General features: G+C 31.4%; 2 protein-coding genes across 3 annotated transcripts; one reads left to right on the top strand and one right to left on the bottom strand.

The window, feature by feature from the left end:
- The first annotated feature begins 661 nt into the window (after positions 1 to 661).
- On the top strand, positions 662 to 18,711 carry Pgk (phosphoglycerate kinase). Its single transcript, XM_081976709.1, has 10 exons — positions 662 to 821; positions 2,921 to 3,124; positions 3,568 to 3,683; positions 3,741 to 3,890; positions 3,944 to 4,022; positions 4,079 to 4,217; positions 16,632 to 16,766; positions 18,093 to 18,214; positions 18,276 to 18,376; positions 18,434 to 18,711. Exons 1-10 carry the CDS (start codon positions 679 to 681, stop codon positions 18,571 to 18,573), a joined length of 1,329 nt encoding a protein of 442 aa, XP_081832835.1. The 5' UTR covers positions 662 to 678; the 3' UTR covers positions 18,574 to 18,711.
- LOC145727209 (uncharacterized) lies at positions 4,246 to 15,880 on the bottom strand. Of its 2 annotated transcripts, none has more exons than XM_081976705.1 (28): positions 15,648 to 15,880; positions 15,401 to 15,593; positions 15,167 to 15,352; positions 14,861 to 15,116; positions 14,637 to 14,805; positions 14,392 to 14,584; positions 12,837 to 12,954; positions 12,643 to 12,784; positions 12,394 to 12,584; positions 12,222 to 12,341; positions 12,111 to 12,170; positions 11,988 to 12,053; positions 11,627 to 11,747; positions 10,201 to 10,344; positions 10,022 to 10,150; positions 9,830 to 9,956; positions 9,468 to 9,778; positions 9,272 to 9,410; positions 9,065 to 9,218; positions 8,843 to 9,012; positions 8,479 to 8,782; positions 8,076 to 8,423; positions 7,445 to 7,666; positions 5,650 to 5,897; positions 5,108 to 5,388; positions 4,901 to 5,052; positions 4,709 to 4,840; positions 4,246 to 4,652 (listed from the first exon to the last, which is right to left on the bottom strand). In XM_081976705.1, exons 1-28 carry the CDS (start codon positions 15,760 to 15,762, stop codon positions 4,263 to 4,265), a joined length of 5,181 nt encoding a protein of 1,726 aa, XP_081832831.1. In that variant the 5' UTR covers positions 15,763 to 15,880; the 3' UTR covers positions 4,246 to 4,262. The 2 variants fall into 2 exon arrangements, with proteins under 2 accessions (XP_081832831.1, XP_081832832.1); XM_081976706.1 differs by having other exon boundaries at positions 15,167 to 15,349.
- Positions 18,712 to 20,215: the final 1,504 nt, after the last annotated feature.

Here is a 20,215-nt window from a genome sequence, read left to right as displayed (position 1 = left end):
GTTATACCTACATGTTATACAACAACAACAATACCTCTTTCAATCAGAGAATTGGGAATTTCCATAAAAAGTCTCCAGGAAAACGCATGTACATATTTATGGTTTGTTAAAAATTGAAATCTTCCATTAGTAGCGTTTCAAAAAATACAAAAAAAATGTTAAATATAAAATTTTTAGAGAATATTGTAAAAACATAAAAAAACAATATAAAAACTTTGAGAAAAATGAAATTAGTAGTTTTCGAGTTATTTGCAATATTCCAGAGGGTCGTAACGTGCTAATGGGCGAATTAAGTTCAGTGCCTTAAGAAGAAAATTGTCTAGCGATTGTTAATCGAGGTGTTTGCTATTACAGCTTGTAAACTCGGGTTAACCCCAATTTAGGACCTATTTTCAATTTTTGCACTTTATCACGTGATTACACTACACATCCGATATATGTTAGCACGTGATTTAGTGTCCTTGCATTTATGAAAAAATAATTCATCTAGCCACGTAATTTTTTTTAATTAACTTGTTTTTCTTAGATTTATTTACCTTTTCCAACTCTCCGGTATATCAACCTGACGTTTTAGTTTTATATTTTAATTTTATATTTATATTTTATTTGATTTGTCAATTTAATGTCAAAACAAATCGCTGTCATTTCAGAAAAATTCTAAATCCTATCGACCTTCAAATGACATTGGTGATATTCAGTTTAGTTAAGTGTGTCACATACCGGCTAAAACCCCAAATTTCTGTTAAATTCTCATCGAAAATGGCTTTCAACAAATTATCTATTGATGCTTTGGACCTTAACGGACAACGTGTGCTTATTAGGTAAGAATAATTAGTACAAGTTGTTTATGTCTAGATTGGTTAGGTATAATATGTAATGTTAACATAACCACAACCGCCCTATTGTTGTTACATTACTAGTCTGGTTGTAAATTAAAAGTAAACTCCAGTAGTAATTTTAAGTGTTTAATGCAGTCTTACAAGTTTTTTTGTAACAATTCTATTTTGTTATGGTTTTGACTTGTGATTAGTCCTCCTGATTGCAACTAGCAGTTCTTTTTTATAATTGCTACAATATGAAGTACCTACAACACCAACAAACTACAGATACACCACTTTTATAGAGTTAGAAGGTGCTTGTCTGAACAAACTTTCTTTGGTGTGAGCCAAATACAGAAGTCTTTTTGATGGGGGTTCCAGAATTAACCTACAATAATTTAACAACTTGTTTTAGATCTAAAATAAGACAAAAAATTCATATAAAGATAGGTTCAATAACACTTTGTTATTAAAATATGGGATGTCAACGTTTTTAATTTTATTTTGTTTTCTCTATTAGAGACTACACTTTATTAGGTATTTACTTCACATTTTAAAAGCATCCATCCATTTTTCCTTTCTAATCTATACAGTAAACCTTAAAGACCCGCAGTTGGTATTGCTTGAGCAGCTTGGAAAAATAGTTGATCTCTGTTAAATTATTGCAGACTAAGTTTGGATCACTCTGTATGTTTCTATTCTAATTCAACTTCCTACTACTTTACTTTTTCCTGATTGATGTCTTGAGAGTTTATATTTGAGGGTTGTAAAGAGTATTTTGACTTTTCAGACCAAGGTCCCTAGAAAACAGTTCTAATTTGTAATATGAACTTAATAAACAATCAATAAATAAGATATTCTTACTGCTGCAAGTTTTACACTTTGGACCAAATATGTCTCGAAATATGGTTAATACAGTAATGTCTGAATATAACCAACTTAAAACTTAAATGAAACTGGTTTGTTATATGCACTGTTAAAAGCAGTACCTAAGTAGTATTATGCATGATTTTTCAACAAAAAACTATTTTTTTAGCCAAAGTTCACTATAACTTGGTTCATTATAAGCAAACTTGCCTGTATTGGTCTTAATAATAGTTTATAGGGTGACACTACTTGGTTTATTCAATTTGGACTTGTTTCTTAGCATTTTTCAGTTAATGCTTTGACCATGAAAATTTGCCAATAATTGGGCACAAAATGGCATACATGTGTGCCAATTTTTGCTCATACATTGGCACCCTCAAGTCAATCAATGATGTTGGAGCGTTTTTGACGTAATTTGGTAAAATTATAACTTGACCAATTGTCAAATTACATAATTGTGACGTCAAAAAAGCTCTGCTCGCTTCATGGAGCATAAAAACAAATTTGATCTATGACTTTGGAGTTGCAAGGATGTGTCAATAAGAAGTTATGGGATTTTTACTCTAATGGTAAAATTTTTAGCAGAAAGTAGAAGAATAGTAGAGGTACTATTACTATAATAACTACAATTGTGACCAATATGCATTTTATTTGTTCATAAAAGGTTTGCAGCATCAGAATAGGCATTTTTTTATCATTTAATTTCATGTTACAGAAGAGATCTCCTAGAGTCTTGTAGTTTTTACAGCACATTAGAGCTGTAAAAACTAGCATCAAATTGTTTAGGAAACATAAAGTAAACCAATATTATTGAATTTATTTGAATTTTCCCTGACCTATTAAAAATAACGGCGATTTTTGGGAGAAGGACCTCTTCAAGCTAAAGAAAAATTAATTAAGACATTTTTCTATGACTTTATATGATCATTCGGATTCTTTCTTTTAAAACAAACTTGGACCACCACTGTCCTACTTAATATAGATAAAAGGTTAAATAAAAAAGTCGAAACTTGTTTGTAGATAGCAGGAATTCACCTTACTCACGTAATAATTGCATGTTCGAATAGTTGCACTGTGTGTGTCTTTAGTGTGACTAAAAAAGGGTGAAAGTTATCTGGTTTATTTCAATTTATGAAGCAAATTTTCTATTTACTATTAAACATTGATTTTTATTGACTTATTTTTAATATCTCAATAAATGTAGGATTAAATAATTTTTAATTATTACATTTTAGGGTGGATTTTAACGTTCCTCTGAAAGAAGGAAAAATCACTAACAATCAACGTATTGTGGCAGCTCTTGAAACCATCAAGTATGCTCTGGACAAGAAAGCCAAAAGTGTGGTGCTCTGCTCTCATTTGGGACGTCCAGATGGCAATCCTAACCCAAAATACACTTTAGCTCCGGTAGCTGAAGAGTTGAAGAAACTTCTTAGCAGGTACTTATTTATTGATCAAATAATAAAACATTATTTGTTTGTTATAAAACAAAATATAAAGCATATTATAAGAGCAGTATTCTTTCACCACATGTTTTTTATATTAACATACCTGCATGTTCTTCTTGATTTTGTTTATCTTTTTCCCGATTGGTAGCTTTGTTGTTCATCAGGAACTACTTTAACATCTTCAAATTTTTACGCCAACTTAATCAAAATTTTCCTATTTTTTTATGGATAATAACTTTCTTTCTAAAACTTACTTTACACATTAACTACATCTATATTCCATGAACCAGTCAGTTTTTGAAATTTGTATAAAAGTTTATTCAATTAGCTACAATTCATTCCAGAATATTGACAAAAAACAAGGCGTGTTGACGCTCTTAAAGTTATAATGAACCATTCGTATATTTGATTTAATTTATTCATCATCTTTATAGAGATGTCACATTTCTCCCCGATTGCGTTGGGTCTGAAGTTGAAAAAGCCTGCGAAAATCCCTGCGCAGGTTCGCTTATTCTACTTGAAAATTTGAGATATCACATAGAAGAAGAAGGTAAAAAAAAACATTTAAACTTTTTTGACTAAACATTTTTTAGTTTGTATTATTTAGGCAAAGGTGTAGACGCATCGGGTAATAAAGTTAAAGCGGATCCTGAGAAAGTTAAGGCATTCCGTGCCAGTTTAAGAAAACTCGCTGATCTTTATGTCAACGACGCTTTTGGTACCGCCCATCGGGCACATTCCTCGATGTTGGGAGAAGGTAAAATTTAGTCTAGTTTAACTTTCAGTTGTCTTAATCTAGTAGTCACTTAGGATTTGACAAAAGAGCATCCGGATTTCTGCTGAAGAAAGAATTGGCCTACTTTGCCAAGGCATTGGATAATCCAGAGAGGTAGTTGCATATTTGATATAATTATCTGGGTGAAATTTTGTAATATTGGTTTTCAGACCATTTTTGGCCATTTTGGGTGGAGCTAAAGTAGCAGACAAAATCCAGCTTATTGACAATTTACTGGACAAAGTTAATGAAATGATTATTGGTGGCGGCATGGCCTACACATTCCTTAAAGAACTGAATGGCATGAACGTAAGTTTTTTTTTTAATTAAGTGAAACGACTCTTTATTTTTTATTTATTGAATACATTTATACTCCAAATTTAAGGCGGTAAACATAAACAAATACACAAACACATAAACTCCTTTCAGGAATGCCTCATTTCGATTGTTAAATTGATCTTCAGTTAGAATTACTTTTTCTTCATCTTTCTTGTTTAAACTAATCAAACTTTTCCTGCGTAACACGCGGCGTTTCTGTCTATGTTCAATGGCTTCCATCAGTAGTTTTGAGTCAACGAAAAGGTTGAGGCTTTTTAAGGGTTCAAGCAAGGGAGCGTCTTCAATCAGTTTGGTATTTAGTTCGCTGAATTTCTGAAGACTGTCCTTCTTTTTAATTGCTAAGGTTTTGCTGAGAGATTCTTTGACTTGGGATATGGAATTTTCGTTAAAAGACCCACTGAGCAACTGCAAGTTATACTAATTTATATTAGAGGCACATTAAAAAAAAAAAATTGTCTTACACTGCTTTTAGGATTTGGACTTTGGTAGGTATCGTAAAAGACTTTTACAGTTTCTGATTGTTTGGACTCGCAGCCGTTGTTTCTAAATAATTCTACAACGTTCTTCCTGCTATCATCGACAATAAAGTTCATCTGCCAAAAAAAATAATGTCACTTACTGTCATGTGTGGACAGTTTTAGGTGTTTACTCACCTGAGCATTTTCAGAAGATAAGTCGCTAGCTTCCAAAGTGCTTTGGTAAGTAGCATTGTCACTTACTGATATGTCTTCATTAAGTTTGCTTTGTGAGGGTTCTAAATAAACTTTGACTTGTTCATTCACTTTAGTCATTTGAGTTGCTACATCTTAAAATATAGCAATTTATGGGTAGTAGTTTTAAAATTATGAATTTTTACTTACTGGTACCGCTGGCAGGTTTATCGGTAATTACAACCTTTGGTTTGGCGTGTAAAGGACAAGCGGTTACTTGGGTTCCCTTCTCTTCTTTTTGCAGCAAAAAACTCACCTTTTGTCTGCTTCTAGACCAAACTGTATTCACGTTAAGGTGACTGGAAGGGTTTTTGAGACAGCCCGATTTCTTTTTAGGAAGATTTACACATTCTATCAAAGTGCTTTGTTGTTGAATCGTCACGGGATATAATATCAACGGAGTTTGCCATTTATACGCCGTATCTACAACTCTATTTATTTGTTTTTATGAGTAAAAGTGCTTTCTAATTAAGGTGGCTTTGGTCGTCCAAACCTAAAAATTTAAAAATGCATTATCAACTTGTAATTAACCACTTGCAAAAACATACCTACTCATGCATTTTTTATTTTTAGATTTCGGCAACTTAACACGCACCACAAAATAAAACTTTTATCAAATAACAATTTATTAACCAAAACCAACACTTGAATTTTATTATTAAATGCGGCAAAAATAAATATTGCATTTTTACCTAGGCGTATAAACTTCAACAACGTTGTCCTCTTTTAAGTCGGTTATAGTGTCTAAAAAGGACAGTACATTGAAATAAGATGGGCTGTGGCACATTTCTGAGCTGGTTTTCTCGTAATTTGATTTTGGACGTTTATCCGGTTCTATAAGCGGGTTTAAAGTTTCCTCAGATTGAGATTCCATCAGTTTAGGGGTTTTATTGACTATTAATTTTTTGGGTATTGAGTTTCTTCTGAAATCTATCGATACCTAAAAAACAATATGAAAATATTCAACGTTATTTAGCGAAGATGGTCCAATATAGATCGATAGATTTTAAAGATGTTGTTTGTTGATTATACCAGTTTTTAATGATTATAGTAGTTTTTAATAATTTTTGAATATTAATAGTGAAGTTTATCTACAAATGTTTGTTCTAATGTTTTCTATGAATACGTTCTTCAAATAAATTTCGAATTGGACAAAAAATCAATGGTAATTTATACTATAATCGTTTAATTTCTTTGTTGTTCAATGTTAGTGAGCTCACAATAAATCTCACCTTTCTGTTTAACAGTCAAATTAAAGAACCATAGTTATAAGTAAATGGATTGTCTTACAAACATTTAGTATTTTGTTTTAAAGGCATTGGTAAAGCAAAATGTCTTATGGAGATTCAGTGCGTTTTATGGCAATCTTTTAACCCCAATTAAAGAAAAACTAAACTATTTCATCCATATGAAGTCTTTGAACTTTTCAACCATAAGCAAACCTTTCAGAACTTGAGAATTTAATTAATGTTTAAACTACCGTTTTGCTGACAAATTTACCATTTTTATGAAATATCTAAGAAACGGTGCAGATATATATAGTATAGAGAAGTATTAATATTAATTACTGGCCTACTAGTTTTGCTAAATGAAATACATAATTTGATAATAACAATGAAAAATAATTATTCAGTTTAGTGATGGAGAATTGGATATGTTGTCAACTTTTTTCCAAGTAATAATGGCACTTACTCGTTGCTTATTATGGCCGATGTGACACTATAGGACGATAGCTTCTTTTGAATAGAGAAGCAAAGTTTTTCTGTAATTTCCTTGTATAATGCAGACATTTTCAACATATTTGATAATGTAAAGTCCAGAAAAAAAGATAGATAACATAAAAAAAATTTTAAAGAAAAGAAAATTGTAAATTAGGCCTTAGCAAAGTTTTTTTTTTCGTACAACTTTAACGCTGTGTATTTCAAAAACTAGCTCTGACGATATTTGTAGATAGACAAATTTCTGCTTATTTTTGCATTTCTTAAAGGACCTATAACTTTGCGTGCACTCTGTATCATTATTTTAAATCTATTGTTGGAAAATAATATTATGTTTTTTTAAAGTCAATTTTCTATGAAATTAACAATTTACTGAAGAAAAAGTGAACTTTTGGGTACGCTTTTTATGTGCAACTGCAAAAACGTAACCGGAATGATAATTTACTGACCAGTTTAGCTGTTACAGAAAGAACATTTTTAAAAATTTTTCTACAGCCACTACTAACCAAATCAATCATTATCTGAATGAATAATAGTGCAGAGTTATTCACACAAAATTAGCAGTAAGAAGAGGGAACTATTGACAATCAGTCAGTGGTTTCTAAAATAATGAGGGCAAACGTAACCTAATGATAATGTAATTAAAAAAAAATCTACTGCTGAAGGTGATTAGCTCAAGGTAGACAAACTTTTTTTGACTTAAATCCAACCAACAACAATTTAGAGACTGTAAACAAACAAATCATATGTTATCCAAATTTATACTTACACCTTCTTCAATCTCTTCAAGTTCGCTATACACCTTTTCCACTCTGGATATTATCTTATCTACATTTTTACAGAATACATTTTTGTCTACGTAATTTTCGGTATTTTCTTCAATAACGTCTTGTGGTTGTTGAGTTGGGATTTCTTCTGGGCTATTACTTCCTCCAGAATTAAGTTCAAATATTTCACTTAGGTCGTCTTTGCTCGTTTTCGAATGGACATCCTAAAATTGAAATACCAGTTGATTTGATTAGGTAATTTACTTTTTATTAAATGATGGATTTGCTTTTAACCGAGATAGTTGGATATAAATAATGATCAGTTTAGAAAAATAGATATTAATAGAATTTAACTAAAGTATTCATTGATTTTTTGATAAACTTTTGATTAATAATAATATATTATAAACTAGAGTTTCTGTATTACAAAGATATTTGGTTTAGTTCACTCGCACTGCTTTCATTATTAACGTCTTGCCTTAGTTTATTATTAATTTATATTTTTGACTATCTTATATTTAAGGCAGAAGCTAAACTTTTTTAATGAAATTACGAAACCCAGTATTTATGAAATGTTTTGACACCCGCAATAAGTCTGTTTCATAAAATGTTTAATTCTGGTTTAAAGCATACCTCTGTAGGTACACGATGACCAAGTAAAGGTGATGTTCTGGGGGTGAAGTACGACTCAGATAACTCCACAACATCCGTACGTTCCGGTTGTTCCAATTTATCAATCTTCTCTATTTCTGTTTCTTCAAATCTGTCAATTTTCTCTGTTTTAGTTTGTTCTGCAACTTTATCTGTTGTTTTTTTTGTAAAATCATAACTTTCACTAATTGCGGGTTCCAACAGATCGAACGAATCCCCATTGCCGGTCAACCAAGCAACCTCTTTGTCGGGTTTTAACTGATTTGTCACTGTTAGTCGATCCCCTGCCGAGCATTCATTTCGTGGGCTAATCAAAGCTAAATTGACAATCTAAAATTTGCATCCAACCAATTAAAAATTGTATAAACTAAGTCCAATTTCTTACTTGTTCATGTATGTGAGAAATTGGTTTGTTTGTTTTCTGATTTGTTGGAACCAGTTCCTCTTTAAAGGATTCGAATTCTCTTATGGGTTCCAAATTGTCAGGATTGGATTCCGAAGATTCGTTCTGAAGTAGTTCGTTATGCAACTTTTTTAGTTCTGTTCTAATGGTGCTGAGTTCATTTTCAGAAGTGTCTTTCGTTGTAGAGTCTGTTTTTAAGTATTGTGGTGACATTGATCTTTTAGGCTTCCGTTTGGGTGATATTGCTGTAATTGTAAACTTTTCTTCTCCAGACGCTGAAGTCGAGCTAAAGTGGTATTTTTTTTATAGAATTTGATATAGGTATTGTTTTAATTCTTAGTGATACCTGAAACGCACTTGATCCATATCACAACTCACAGGCTGAATTATCGTACTTGATGACTTTTGAGGTTTGTTTTCTTTAACTTCAGATCTAGCAGGACTGTCAAAACTGTTGTATTCTGAACTACTACTTGCCAAAGAAGACTCGAGAATTTTATCTAGTCTCTTAAACAGCTTAAACAAAACGGTTGTAGATGTTGAAAATCAAATTAGATTAACTACGTACCTCATCTGAAATCTTTTCCACTTCACTTCCAGGTTCCATAGTCTTTTCTTTCTTTTGGTTCCCTCTCTTTGATTCTGACTTCATAGAACTTAAAACATTTGTAATTTCTTTTTCCATCACATCAAAAGCGTCTATGCTTTGTGTATTTCTGGGTCTTAACAGTTGTCTTGTTATCAGATTGTCTGTAAATCAAAACTAAGTACTTACTTGCCCAGGATGTCCACCATTTTATGTTCGATAACTTCGATTGCTTTTTGAATATTTGTTTGTATGTTTTCGTTTTTCTGCTTCAGCGTAGTAAGTTGTTCTAACATTTGCTGTTGCCTCACTGGGTCTTTTAGAGGTTCTATAAGTATGAATTGAATGATTGAAATAATATTTACATTTTAGTAAGACTACTTACTTGGAGATGCATACTTAGGCACTGGTGGTTGATAAGTGGAAGGTTGTTTTTCAATGAAATTTAATAACTTCTGTCCTACTGATTTTCCATATTTATTTTGCCACAATTTTCTGTCTTGTTCAGATTTTATCTTAGATATTTTTACGTCTTTGCTTTTCTTTGTTTCTAGTTCACGATGTACGTTTGCACGTCCTTTTTTAGTGCTCAAATTGACGGTTATATGACTTTCATTTTGGTGTTGATTGCTTGTACCAAACTCAGAAGTTCGAGAATTCGGTGTGGAATGCTTCATGTGGCGAGAGTCTACATTTCTGCAAGTAAATTATCAATGTTGGTTTATCAAATTTATTGACCAATATTACCTTTTAAAAAGTTCTGATATTTGCATTGACTGTGAATTTTGTGTTATTTTCTCAGTAATGAAAAATTTTGTTGTGGCTCTCTCCGACGACTGTCGTTGAGGACTTTTGTTTAGATAGGCGTTAAAATCTGAAATTTAGGTTGTAGAACACTTTTAATAACCTTGTTATTTGTGTTGTTAAAATTGTCCATACTTTTAGGTGACCAAGAATTTGTTTTTAGAGTTTTTGCACCACCAGTTGGTTTCTCTTCCCGTTTGTTAGTAAGGTTTTTAATTTCTTTGTCGATTTTTCTTAAAATCGGATCGTAAGATACCTTGAAAGCTGAAATAGTACTTTCAAAATAAAATATATTAATCAAGTATCTAACATACGTCTAGATTGTTTAGAGTCGTTGATCCATTTCGCCTTTCTAATATTATCCTTTGTTTCTTTCATTGGTACAAGTTGTAATTTTTGAGGAGGTTGTTCTTCACGTTTTGTTTCTTCCATTCTTATTTTGTCGTAAAACACGTGAACTAATAAAATTATAAATATATGCACTTTATTTGTAAATTTTCATAAACATTTCAATTGGTTAATTTAAAAACATTTCTCCAGAATGGTCTCCTTTTTATCACTATTTGTTTTAGAAGTAGTAGGAAAAAAGAGAAAATAACGTATTGTCTATGAAGTTCGCAGTAAATTTCCGAATCTATTGCTAGTAAAAAACACATGAAAATTAATTTTTGCAAAGTAGAAATGCTGAAAGACCATAAAAATTAGACAATTAGACATGTCACACAAATAATATCTTATTTAGAAGAACAAATAATTATCTAATTGTTTAGAATTTTTCTATTTATTTGGTTATTCAAAAACTTTTGAATAACCAAATAAATATGAGATGAGATTTTTTGAATGAGCCAGATCCAGATGCTTAATTAATTCCAACTTGGAGTAATTTGGAAACACCAGAATCTCCTAGAATTAGTTATCTACAACCTGCTATTTCTGATAGTTGGAATTTAATCATTGGAAGTTATCATTTGGGTCATTTTGACTGTTAAGAGATACTACTACTTTGGGATAAAATTTGCCACATTGGCTTCAGTTGTGTAAATCACACAGCACCACAATGTAATTCTTACAGTTTTCGAGATTTCTATACTCACCCTTAAGTTTGTAACATTCTGTATCTAAATTCGTGTTTTATAAACTGTTATTCCAAAGTTGACTCCTATTAAGACATGTTTAATGCTTGCTCAAAAGCAGTGGCTTAATTTTAATATGGAAAATTAATTCTTGGATTGATTTTGCAATATAGTGAATAATGTAGTTAGCAAATTTAAGTGTTAACGTCTGGTTTCAAAGTCACAAGCTCAATTGTAAGGATCAAAGGGTCTTGAATATCTCAGTTGCTCGAAACTGATAATCTTTAATGTCCTAAAGAAAACTGGGTTGTCTTATCTAGTAATTGCCAAAAATAATAAAAAAATCTTATTTAGAGACCACTTCAATTTTTTTTAAATATAAAAAAATTATAAAGGCCTTTTAATTCTAAATTTTTTGTAAAATTTTTGACTTTAATTTCCCTATTAGAGAGATTTAGATTAGATTCAAAAAATCTGTTTTCAAGCTTTCACAAAGATTAAAGCGCTATGATGAACAATAGCTAGGCTTGTAGAATCAATTCGAAAAACATTGTATTGTCTTTACATGCAAATGTGCCTAGAGAATGCGTACAAAAATGATCTTTGTTAATTAAATACAAATGATTTTTATGCATAAACTATTCTTGACGTTCATATCAAACTGTACCTGGCATCACAGTATAAACAGTATTTGGGTTTATTTGTGGCGTATCCATCTCTGCAAATATGTATTTGGATAGTGTTCGGAATATTTCCACTTTATCTGAATTACAGCTTTTAGTTATAGTCTGAAAAACAGTACAGATTTTAAATTTACAATCAAATGGGTTAGAACAAAAAGGGTATAAAACGTAATAATTTTTTTTTGACATAACTTATTATTATAACTTATAACTTATTTTTTCTTTTAGTAATAATAGTTAATTTAACTCACTTTACTTTTGATTTTTGAATACAAATAAGTAAAAATGTTAGTTACAACGTTTTTCCTCTAACCCCTTCAATTATGTAATTTGATATAATCTTACTTGTAACAATTCATTTGGGCATTTTAATTCCTCCTGGTTAATAGTTGAGCCCGTTGTGTTGTCCTCCTAAATAGTTTTATAAACAATTCGATTTTAAAGCAAGTTCTTGCATTTTTAACTTACTAGTTCTTTAGTATCTGTCACTGTAGTTTTGTCGCCATCACTACGTCTACTTGGATCTAACTACAATTAGTAATATTGGATTTATCCCTAAAGGGTACATTGACCACTTACGTTGGTTGCCCTGGCACCTCTTTTAGTGCCAGGAATGAGTAAATGCTCCCAAATCCGTTTATTTCTTTTCCCTTTTTCATGCAGTAGTTTATACAAGTAACTGTGAGTGACATCATGAGTCTGCAAAATAAACTTTGTTATTTTGGACTTTATTATAAATAGTAACTTTAACAATCTGATCTCTTCTCGGATATTCAGCTTTAAGAGGCACTAGATCTTCCTTGGTAATGTCATCTAGAATGTCCATGTATTTCAGTTTTTTGTGACTTAATTGAAAATATTTGGCCCTCATCCAGTGCATTTTGCATTTCTCTGGTTCGGAAAGAGGCTGATTATTTGTTACAGTCACTTCATTATTAAAAACTAAAGAATAAAAATAGTTAATTATTTGAATGAGATTTTAAACAGTCATCAAGATTACTTCTGGAGTCTTCCTGTGATCGACCTTTTTTCTTTTTAGTTGAATCTTTTGTCATGGTATAACTTTGTGGGATACAATTTTGGAATTTGCTGCTTTTCTTGAATTTACTGGTTTTACTTCGATGTTTTTTATTATTTATGTTCTAAAATTTTGCCCAGTAAAACATAATAATTCGAACATGATTATTTGTATACCTCAGATTTTCGTGGCTTGAACCATAAGCTGCCTTCGTACATCTTCAGTAAACCAGTTGAATTTGGTTTTGAATGCATTTGCTTCGACGAATAGGAAGAAGATCGTTTCATAGGTTCTCTAAAGTAAAAATATATAGCAATTCTGACAACTTGCAGTATCCAAAAAAATAGATCCTAATCCAGATTTTCATTGCCACTTTTTTTCAGCTATGCGTTGACACTTCAAAATAGTGTATTTTATGACATATTATGATTTGCTTCATAAGTGACAAGGTATTTTAAAAAGACTAACAGTATTTATTAATTTGTCTTCACTTTATCCAAAATAATTTATCTATAAAAAAAAGTTTGAATTCCTGTATATGTGAACAATTTGATTTATGATGTTACGAGATACCTACTAACACAGCAAAATATTCAGAAGGTAATTGAAAAATCGTAGTTAAACTATTACAATATAAAATTAACTTAAAACGAATCCTTGTGCTTCATGTCTTGTCATATCACTGCATTTCACGTTTTGTTTGTCTACGAGTTATCAAGTAATGAATTAATAATAATAATATATTGAAATTATTTAATTTCTCAGCGACGTTTTACGATAATACACTGTTTTCATTTCAGTGATGGCTTCGATGACGAAATTAATTCCGTCGATGAGTTATTCAGTTTTTTTTAAACTTTGAATTACCTAAATGCTTATTCTTAATGTGGATTAGCAAATAAAAGTTCCCCTTTCTGATTCGATCAGAAGCTGAGAGTAGCTTTTTTGGCAAAATTTAAACAAAAATTGGGTTATGATTTGTGCTTTGAGATAGTCACGTAATGATAATTGAATGTGTTTTGTGTCGATGTTATTGCAGATATTGCAAAGTACTTAATTTATAATTAGTTGTAATAAAAATGTGTGTTTCTGTTGCAAACAAAAAAAGGTTATGTTCGGCGTAATGCGAGTAATTTAAAAAACGATTTAATGTTGGAGGCAAATTTCTAGGGGCGTATGTTAGTACTTTAGTAGCCCCTGAAAAACTGTACTTTCAACAAATAGTTACAAATACCATCCATCTCTCGGCTAACATGAAGATAATTTAAGATACTTTAGCTAGACGTAGGCATTTGATAAATTAGAAATAATTCAAAAACTACTATCTTTAAATTTTGTCACTTTTGAAGCAATTTGTGCGACATTGGTAGATTTTCTAAATACACCAGTCATGTCCATATGCATCCTGCGTTACTTAGCTCCTTTCTATAGTTTCTATGATATAAATCGTTTTTGACAAATAAGTAATGGTCTATCTTTAAGGTGGAAATATGATCCATTCTTTGTATCTTTATCACTTCATCACATTAATGTAGTAATGGAAAGGACATTTTCGTCGATCCGAAACTAAACACTAAGATACTGTTTCAGTCACTTAAAAACTTAGTCAATGATAAAACAATTCGTATTACACTGATATTTAGAAGTGCTAGAAAATGGGACTTTTATTATAAGTTTCTTCTGACTATCAACAGTTTCTGGTTATTTATTTAAACTTAGGAAATTACTTACGTTTCTGGTCGTTTTTCTTGATACGCAGTCTGCGGTCGAGCCATCAAATATCTTCTATTCCTTGCCATTAGCTTCTGAAAAAAAACCAAACTGTCGCTTGCCTCCAATTGGGCCAACATCCTTCTATGTAGGTCGGTGATAGCTCTTTTACGGTACACTTCCACACATGGAAAGTCAACTTGACTTAATAATGCTAAAAATTATCAAGTAAGTAAGTTTAAATAAACATTAAGGAAAAACTAAACAAATTTTATTCTTGCTGATTGTTGTCGATTGTTCTTCACTTTTCAAATCGTTGACAGAAAGACAATCATCATTGGAGCTTATTTTGTTGATTTTATAGTCCTGTGAAGTGTATTTGTCTTTTTCACCTTTGTCCCGGTGATTTGTGGTAGATTTTCTTGTTCGTTTCCTCTAACATAGAAGTGAAGCATTCGACTAAAGCTTTTTTAATGAAATTGTTGATTACCTTAGACAATTGACCACTTGATATTTTCTGACAGGTCATATAGCAAGTATCGATTTCTTTGTTAATGTCATCCACCATGCAGGTTAAGACATGTTCGTAATTGGTTAGTTTTTCCACTTTCTTCATTGTTTTTTGAAAGTTTTCAGAGGTACATTTCCCGGTAAGACCCAGTTTTGAGGTTATTGATTTAATTAATTTTACTCCAGTGGGTTGAGGGGCATTAAGTATAGTAAAAAATGGAACTATTCCCTTCGACCTATTAAAGCAAGTTAGTTTTAAACAGAAAAACAGCAGTTGTGAGTATACTTTTCTGTTTCTTCATTGATTTCTCCATCTGTATCGTCTTCTGTTTGGGTCTCATCGTTTGGTTCTTCTTGCGAACTATCTTTTTCTATACTTTTAATGTCATTTTCAGATAAATCGGAGTTTAGTTTCGTTTCTTCAGAAGTGTTTTGAGGCTCATAGGGTGTGATAGTATTCTGCGGGACCCTACTTGGAAAGTGATAAATTGAGGAACAATTTTTATTTATGATTTGTTACTTGTCAGTCTCCAGTAAACATAGTCGAACTTTTTTACAAATTCCGTCTATTCCTGAAAAAGTTTCTTGCAGCATGCTGCTCAAGTTATTATTAATTTTGATCAAGTTTTCTTGTGCCACTTTTTGGTAATCTGCCAGAGATGTGGTAGGAGCGGAGACGGGAGAGTTCAATCGCAAATATTTGTTTTGTGAACCTGCAATCAAGATTAACGTAATAATTTAAAAAACATATTTTTATGATGGATTACCTTGCATAGCTTTATATTGACTTATTGACCACCGATCGCCAAATACATTCTTTCTATGTGTGTTGCTCCAATTAGAACTATTAGAAGGTGTTTCCATTATAATGAATTGTGACATGTTGCTCTACTACTATAAATTTCTTTTTAAAATAAAACTGTTTAATGATATACTACAAAAAGGTTTTCAACATAAAGTTGCAAATGTGACATCAATTAATCTTTGACTTTGACATTGCATAGGGTGTTAATGTTTCACCGGTGGGATAAAAGGTGTTCTAAACATGGTGCACAAAATGAAAAAAAAATGTAAGAAAGTATTTGCACTAACAGGTTTCAATTGTAATTGTGTCTTTTTGAGTTTTTTGCAGTTTTCTAATGGTCACTTCACTATGAAGTCGCTGTGTTATAGATCATTTTCAATGATTCAATCAATAATTGGGTACTATTTTTATAAAGCTACTTAGTAAATTAAATTTTATTTGCAAAATTACATTGACAAAGAAGAATTCTTTTTCTGCTGACACTATTCACTTGATTCAATTGGCAACTAACTTCACAGACTGCAGACCGTTTTGTTTTGATTTTTGATTGCGTCTTATAGTGGGTGTAAATTTAAAAAAAAAATGAAGTAATTCAAAGGAAAAAGTATACATTTTACTAACACGGAAGGGTAGACAGGATAGTTAATTGAACTGACTGTTGACACCAAAAAAAGACCTAATTCCAACAGTTAAAGACGTCATAATGGAAAGCAATGCTATAAGAAATAAGTTCAGGAAAAAAGCCTGCATTTTTACGTCATTAGAGAGCTTAATAGGTATGCGACTATTTTCTTTGCAAATCGGAACAGCTATCACGTGACCAGCTGTCAAATGACGTCACTGATGTTTGTTGTGATTTAAAAGTTTAAACTTCAAATTGACGTGAAATTGAATTTATATAAAACTTTTCGTTGGAAGAGAAGAATACTTTTGTTTCCTTTTCCAGATTGGAACTTCCTTATATGATGCCGAAGGGGCGAAGATTGTTGGAAAACTTGTGGAGAAGGCCAAGGCGAACAACGTCCAGTTGCATCTTCCTGTTGACTTTATCACTGCCGAAAAGTTCGACGAAAATGCAGCGGTATGTCTTTGCAATTTAATTTTTTACGAATGCGACAAAAGCTAATAATAGGTTCGTAATCTTAAAGTAGTATGGTTTTGTAGAAGGTCGTAGAACACATTTTTGTATTGTAGTTAGAGACATTTATAATTTTTCTAGGAACCAAAGAGAATTATTGTTTAAAAACACCTCCATACCGGTATGGAAATTGTCAAAAGAAAAAGCTATTGCAAATCATTGCTTTCGACAAGGATGGTTTATAGTTTATATATATTAAGGTTTTCTTCCTACATGGTATTTCGAATGATATGGAAATAGCAGGACTTTAATCACGACCTTTCATACAGAAACAGCTAAAAGTGCCTTTGAAAAATGATTTGTTAAGGAAATACAGGGTGTTGAAATTTTTTTAACTTCATCTGTGTGCACCCAGGATTAGAAATTAATCAACAACAAAAACAGCACATTTTTGCACCCACACAGCACAACATTTGGTAAAATATTGGAAGCTGACAGGTATTAAAGCAGAGAACATACAAATTTTGAAACAAAACTGAGAATTATTTTCTTTTGAAATTATCACCCGATAGAATATTATAATCTAACATCTATAATTATGTAAACCTTAAAAAGTATAATTTGCTCAAAATTTGAACCAACCATATCAAACTTTTTGTTCAAAGTACAGACTTGACTAAATGGACACTGCATTTCTCCAAATAGTAATATTTGATTTGCCAGTTCTAAATTCGTATAAAAATTTTGTTGCACGTTCAAGTGCTAGCCGTACAAATTCCCACTAAGTGATGTTTCCACTGATTTTTCGATATATGCACGCAAAAATTCATCTTTTATTCAACATAGGTTACTTACAGTGAAAACTAATATCAAAAAGAGTATGTAGAGCTGAAAGAGGATTATTTGAGAAGCAACTTACCATTATTATTAGTTATAATTTAAGTTATAGTTATTTACCGTAAACAGTAGATTAAAGTGTCAGAACCAAAAACAAACTTGGAAATGCACCGCACAGGAAAATTCCTTGTAGACTTTAGGATTAGACACCCTGTACTTTTCCCTATCACAATAGATTTTTAATCGAATAAAATATACTATTTCATTAATAGTAACGATATGTTTTACAGCACTCAGTAGAATATCAACATCTGCAAAAAGTATTAAAACCTTTTTTTCTCAGAATTTTCTAAGTTGGAGAACAGCATTAGATAAGGCTGAAAATTGTGCTCAAATCTTCTGATTTCCCTCTGTAAACTGAAGTAATTTTTAATTTTTGTCGCATTTTTACTGTATTTTATTTTAAAAAACACTGATCGTCTTTACTAATAGTCGAGCTGCGCTTCTGTCGAAAGTGGTATTCCAGATGGTTGGATGGGTTTGGATGTTGGTCAAAAAACTATTGAGTTGTTTAGAGAACCCATCAAACGAGCTAAGGTGATTGTGTGGAATGGGTAAGTTGAATCGATATACACTTATTAGAGACAAATTTGACTTGATATCATAAAACCTTAGACCTGCTGGTGTGTTTGAATGGGAAAAGTTTGCCAATGGAACTAAAGCAATTATGGACGAAGTCGTAGCAGCCACTCAAAGGGGAACTATTACCATTATAGGTAATTGAGAACTTAAGGTTAGTTGTAGGTTGGTTTTCATTGATTTTTTTTTATCAGGTGGTGGTGATACAGCCACTTGTGCTGCTAAATGGGGTACTGAAGACAAAGTATCTCATGTGTCTACCGGAGGCGGAGCCAGTCTTGAGTTGTTGGAAGGAAAAGTGTTGCCAGGTGTAGCAGCTCTGTCTGATGCCTGAATTAATCAAATCGACAGTTATTTAATCTAGAACCTTTTGGATTGTAGAGATTTAATTTCCTTATTTAGAATTCTAGTGTATTTATCTTCAACGTATGAATGTTTTATCAGTTTTGTTGAATAAATGTTTTATTAATAAGGTGTTTTTCTAAACCGCAATGGAAATTTCACCATATTTCAACATTTTGCAATCGAATTACAAAAAAGTACCGTATTACTGGATTATTCTGACTATTGTTGCTTGTAATGGTATCATTCGATAACATGCCCTAGGGAGTTATCTAGCAGGTCAGCAAAACAAGCGATAACTTACTTAAAACTATACTTGCGCAACTCGCTTTTTTGTTGTTTTTGACTTATTGGGGTCGAATTACGCAAACTAAATTTATTTTTAACTATTGATTACGACATACGGGAATCTCGTTGCATATTTGATGATGTTGCGAAGGTTACTCAATGTATATGTTTTAGTTGAACATGTGATTTCTTCCGTTTTTTTTTTAGATAAAGCTAAAATGATATACTGATTAATAGTGTTAATTTACCCGAAAATTTTGTTACGAATATACCCTAGAAACGCAGTATAATCTGCTGTAGCAATAATTGATTTTGTAGATTTGCGATTGCGGTAGAATTACACTGTTTGAACACTTTGTTTGGGTACTCGTAACAGTTGTCTAAATGTCAAGCTGGGGGTCAATTTTTGACATCATACGTTAATTTACGTATACGATTATACAGGGTGGTCCAGTTTTAAATGTCAATAATTCACCATTCGAAAGCCCATCAAAAAATAAGTTGACATATACATTATGTCATTTTCCTGAAAAATGCTTTCCAACGAAAATACAATTCATATATGTTCAGTTTAAAAAATCGGTTTCTTGTCATAACTGTCAGGAGCAATTTTAATCAAATTTAGAACAAATACATCTAAAATTAATACTGATCATACTGATGTTAATGACGTCTGTCGAAACTGTCCAGTGATGTGAATACAGAAAGATGGTTTTCTGTGTCACTGGATATTTTTCAAAAATTTCAGTTTTTTTACTTTACTTGTTCAATTAGACAAAATAAATATCTCTTATAAAATTCTGCATTAAAACTTCGTTTAGGAAATAATTGAGTTATTGCATTCAAAGATCCAAAACCAACCCAACCCAACTTAAAAATTGTCTTGAAAACGGTGAAAATTTACTTAAGAAGCTTAAAAAATGTCTTTGTAGCCAGTTTTCATACTTGCCAGACAAATTGAAAGACTTTAGTTTGGAAAATTGACTTAGAAACCACTAAATTTACTTTGAAACGGTGAAAATTGACTTGAGAAGCTTAAAAATTATCTTTGTAACCAGTTTTCACAGTTTCCACACAAATTGAAAGACTTTAGCCTTGACAATTGACTTGAAAACTGTGAAAATTGGCTTGAGAGGCTTAAAAACTGTCTTTGTAGTCAGTAGTTATAGTTTTCAGATAAGTTGAGTGAAATGAAATGAAAAACTACTTTATCTAGAATTTTTTACTACAAATTCACACATTTCAACCTTGAAAATTGACTTGGACCATAAAGTGACTCTGAACCAATGAAAAGTGAAATCAAAAGTTAAAATTTTGCATTTGAAGTTTTCATAATTTGAAAATAC

The sequence above is a fragment of the Ips typographus genome, linkage group LG3, assembly GCF_016097725.1.
Source record: "Ips typographus isolate SLU linkage group LG3, UJ_Ityp_2.0, whole genome shotgun sequence".
Taxonomy (NCBI): Eukaryota; Metazoa; Arthropoda; class Insecta; order Coleoptera; family Curculionidae; genus Ips; species Ips typographus.
The sequence above is the reverse complement of the archived record's forward strand: the minus strand, read 5'-3'. Positions and strand labels throughout refer to the sequence as shown.

Bases quoted from the DNA above. Each gene is read 5' to 3' on its own strand.
- LOC145727209 (XM_081976705.1), bottom strand. From the start codon at position 15,762: ATGTCACAATTCATTATAATGGAAACACCTTCTAATAGTTCTAATTGG. The intron at 12,785-12,836 runs GTATACAAATAA...GCAAAATTTTAG, and splicing joins TCAAGCCACGAAAATCTGAG to AACATAAATAATAAAAAACA. The intron at 8,783-8,842 runs GTATCACTAAGA...ATACCACTTTAG, and splicing joins ATGGATCAAGTGCGTTTCAG to CTCGACTTCAGCGTCTGGAG.
- Pgk (XM_081976709.1), top strand. From the start codon at position 679: ATGACATTGGTGATATTCAGTTTAGTTAAGTGTGTCACATACCGGCTA. The intron at 3,125-3,567 runs GTACTTATTTAT...TCATCTTTATAG, and splicing joins TTGAAGAAACTTCTTAGCAG to AGATGTCACATTTCTCCCCG. The intron at 4,023-4,078 runs GTAGTTGCATAT...ATTGGTTTTCAG, and splicing joins GCATTGGATAATCCAGAGAG to ACCATTTTTGGCCATTTTGG.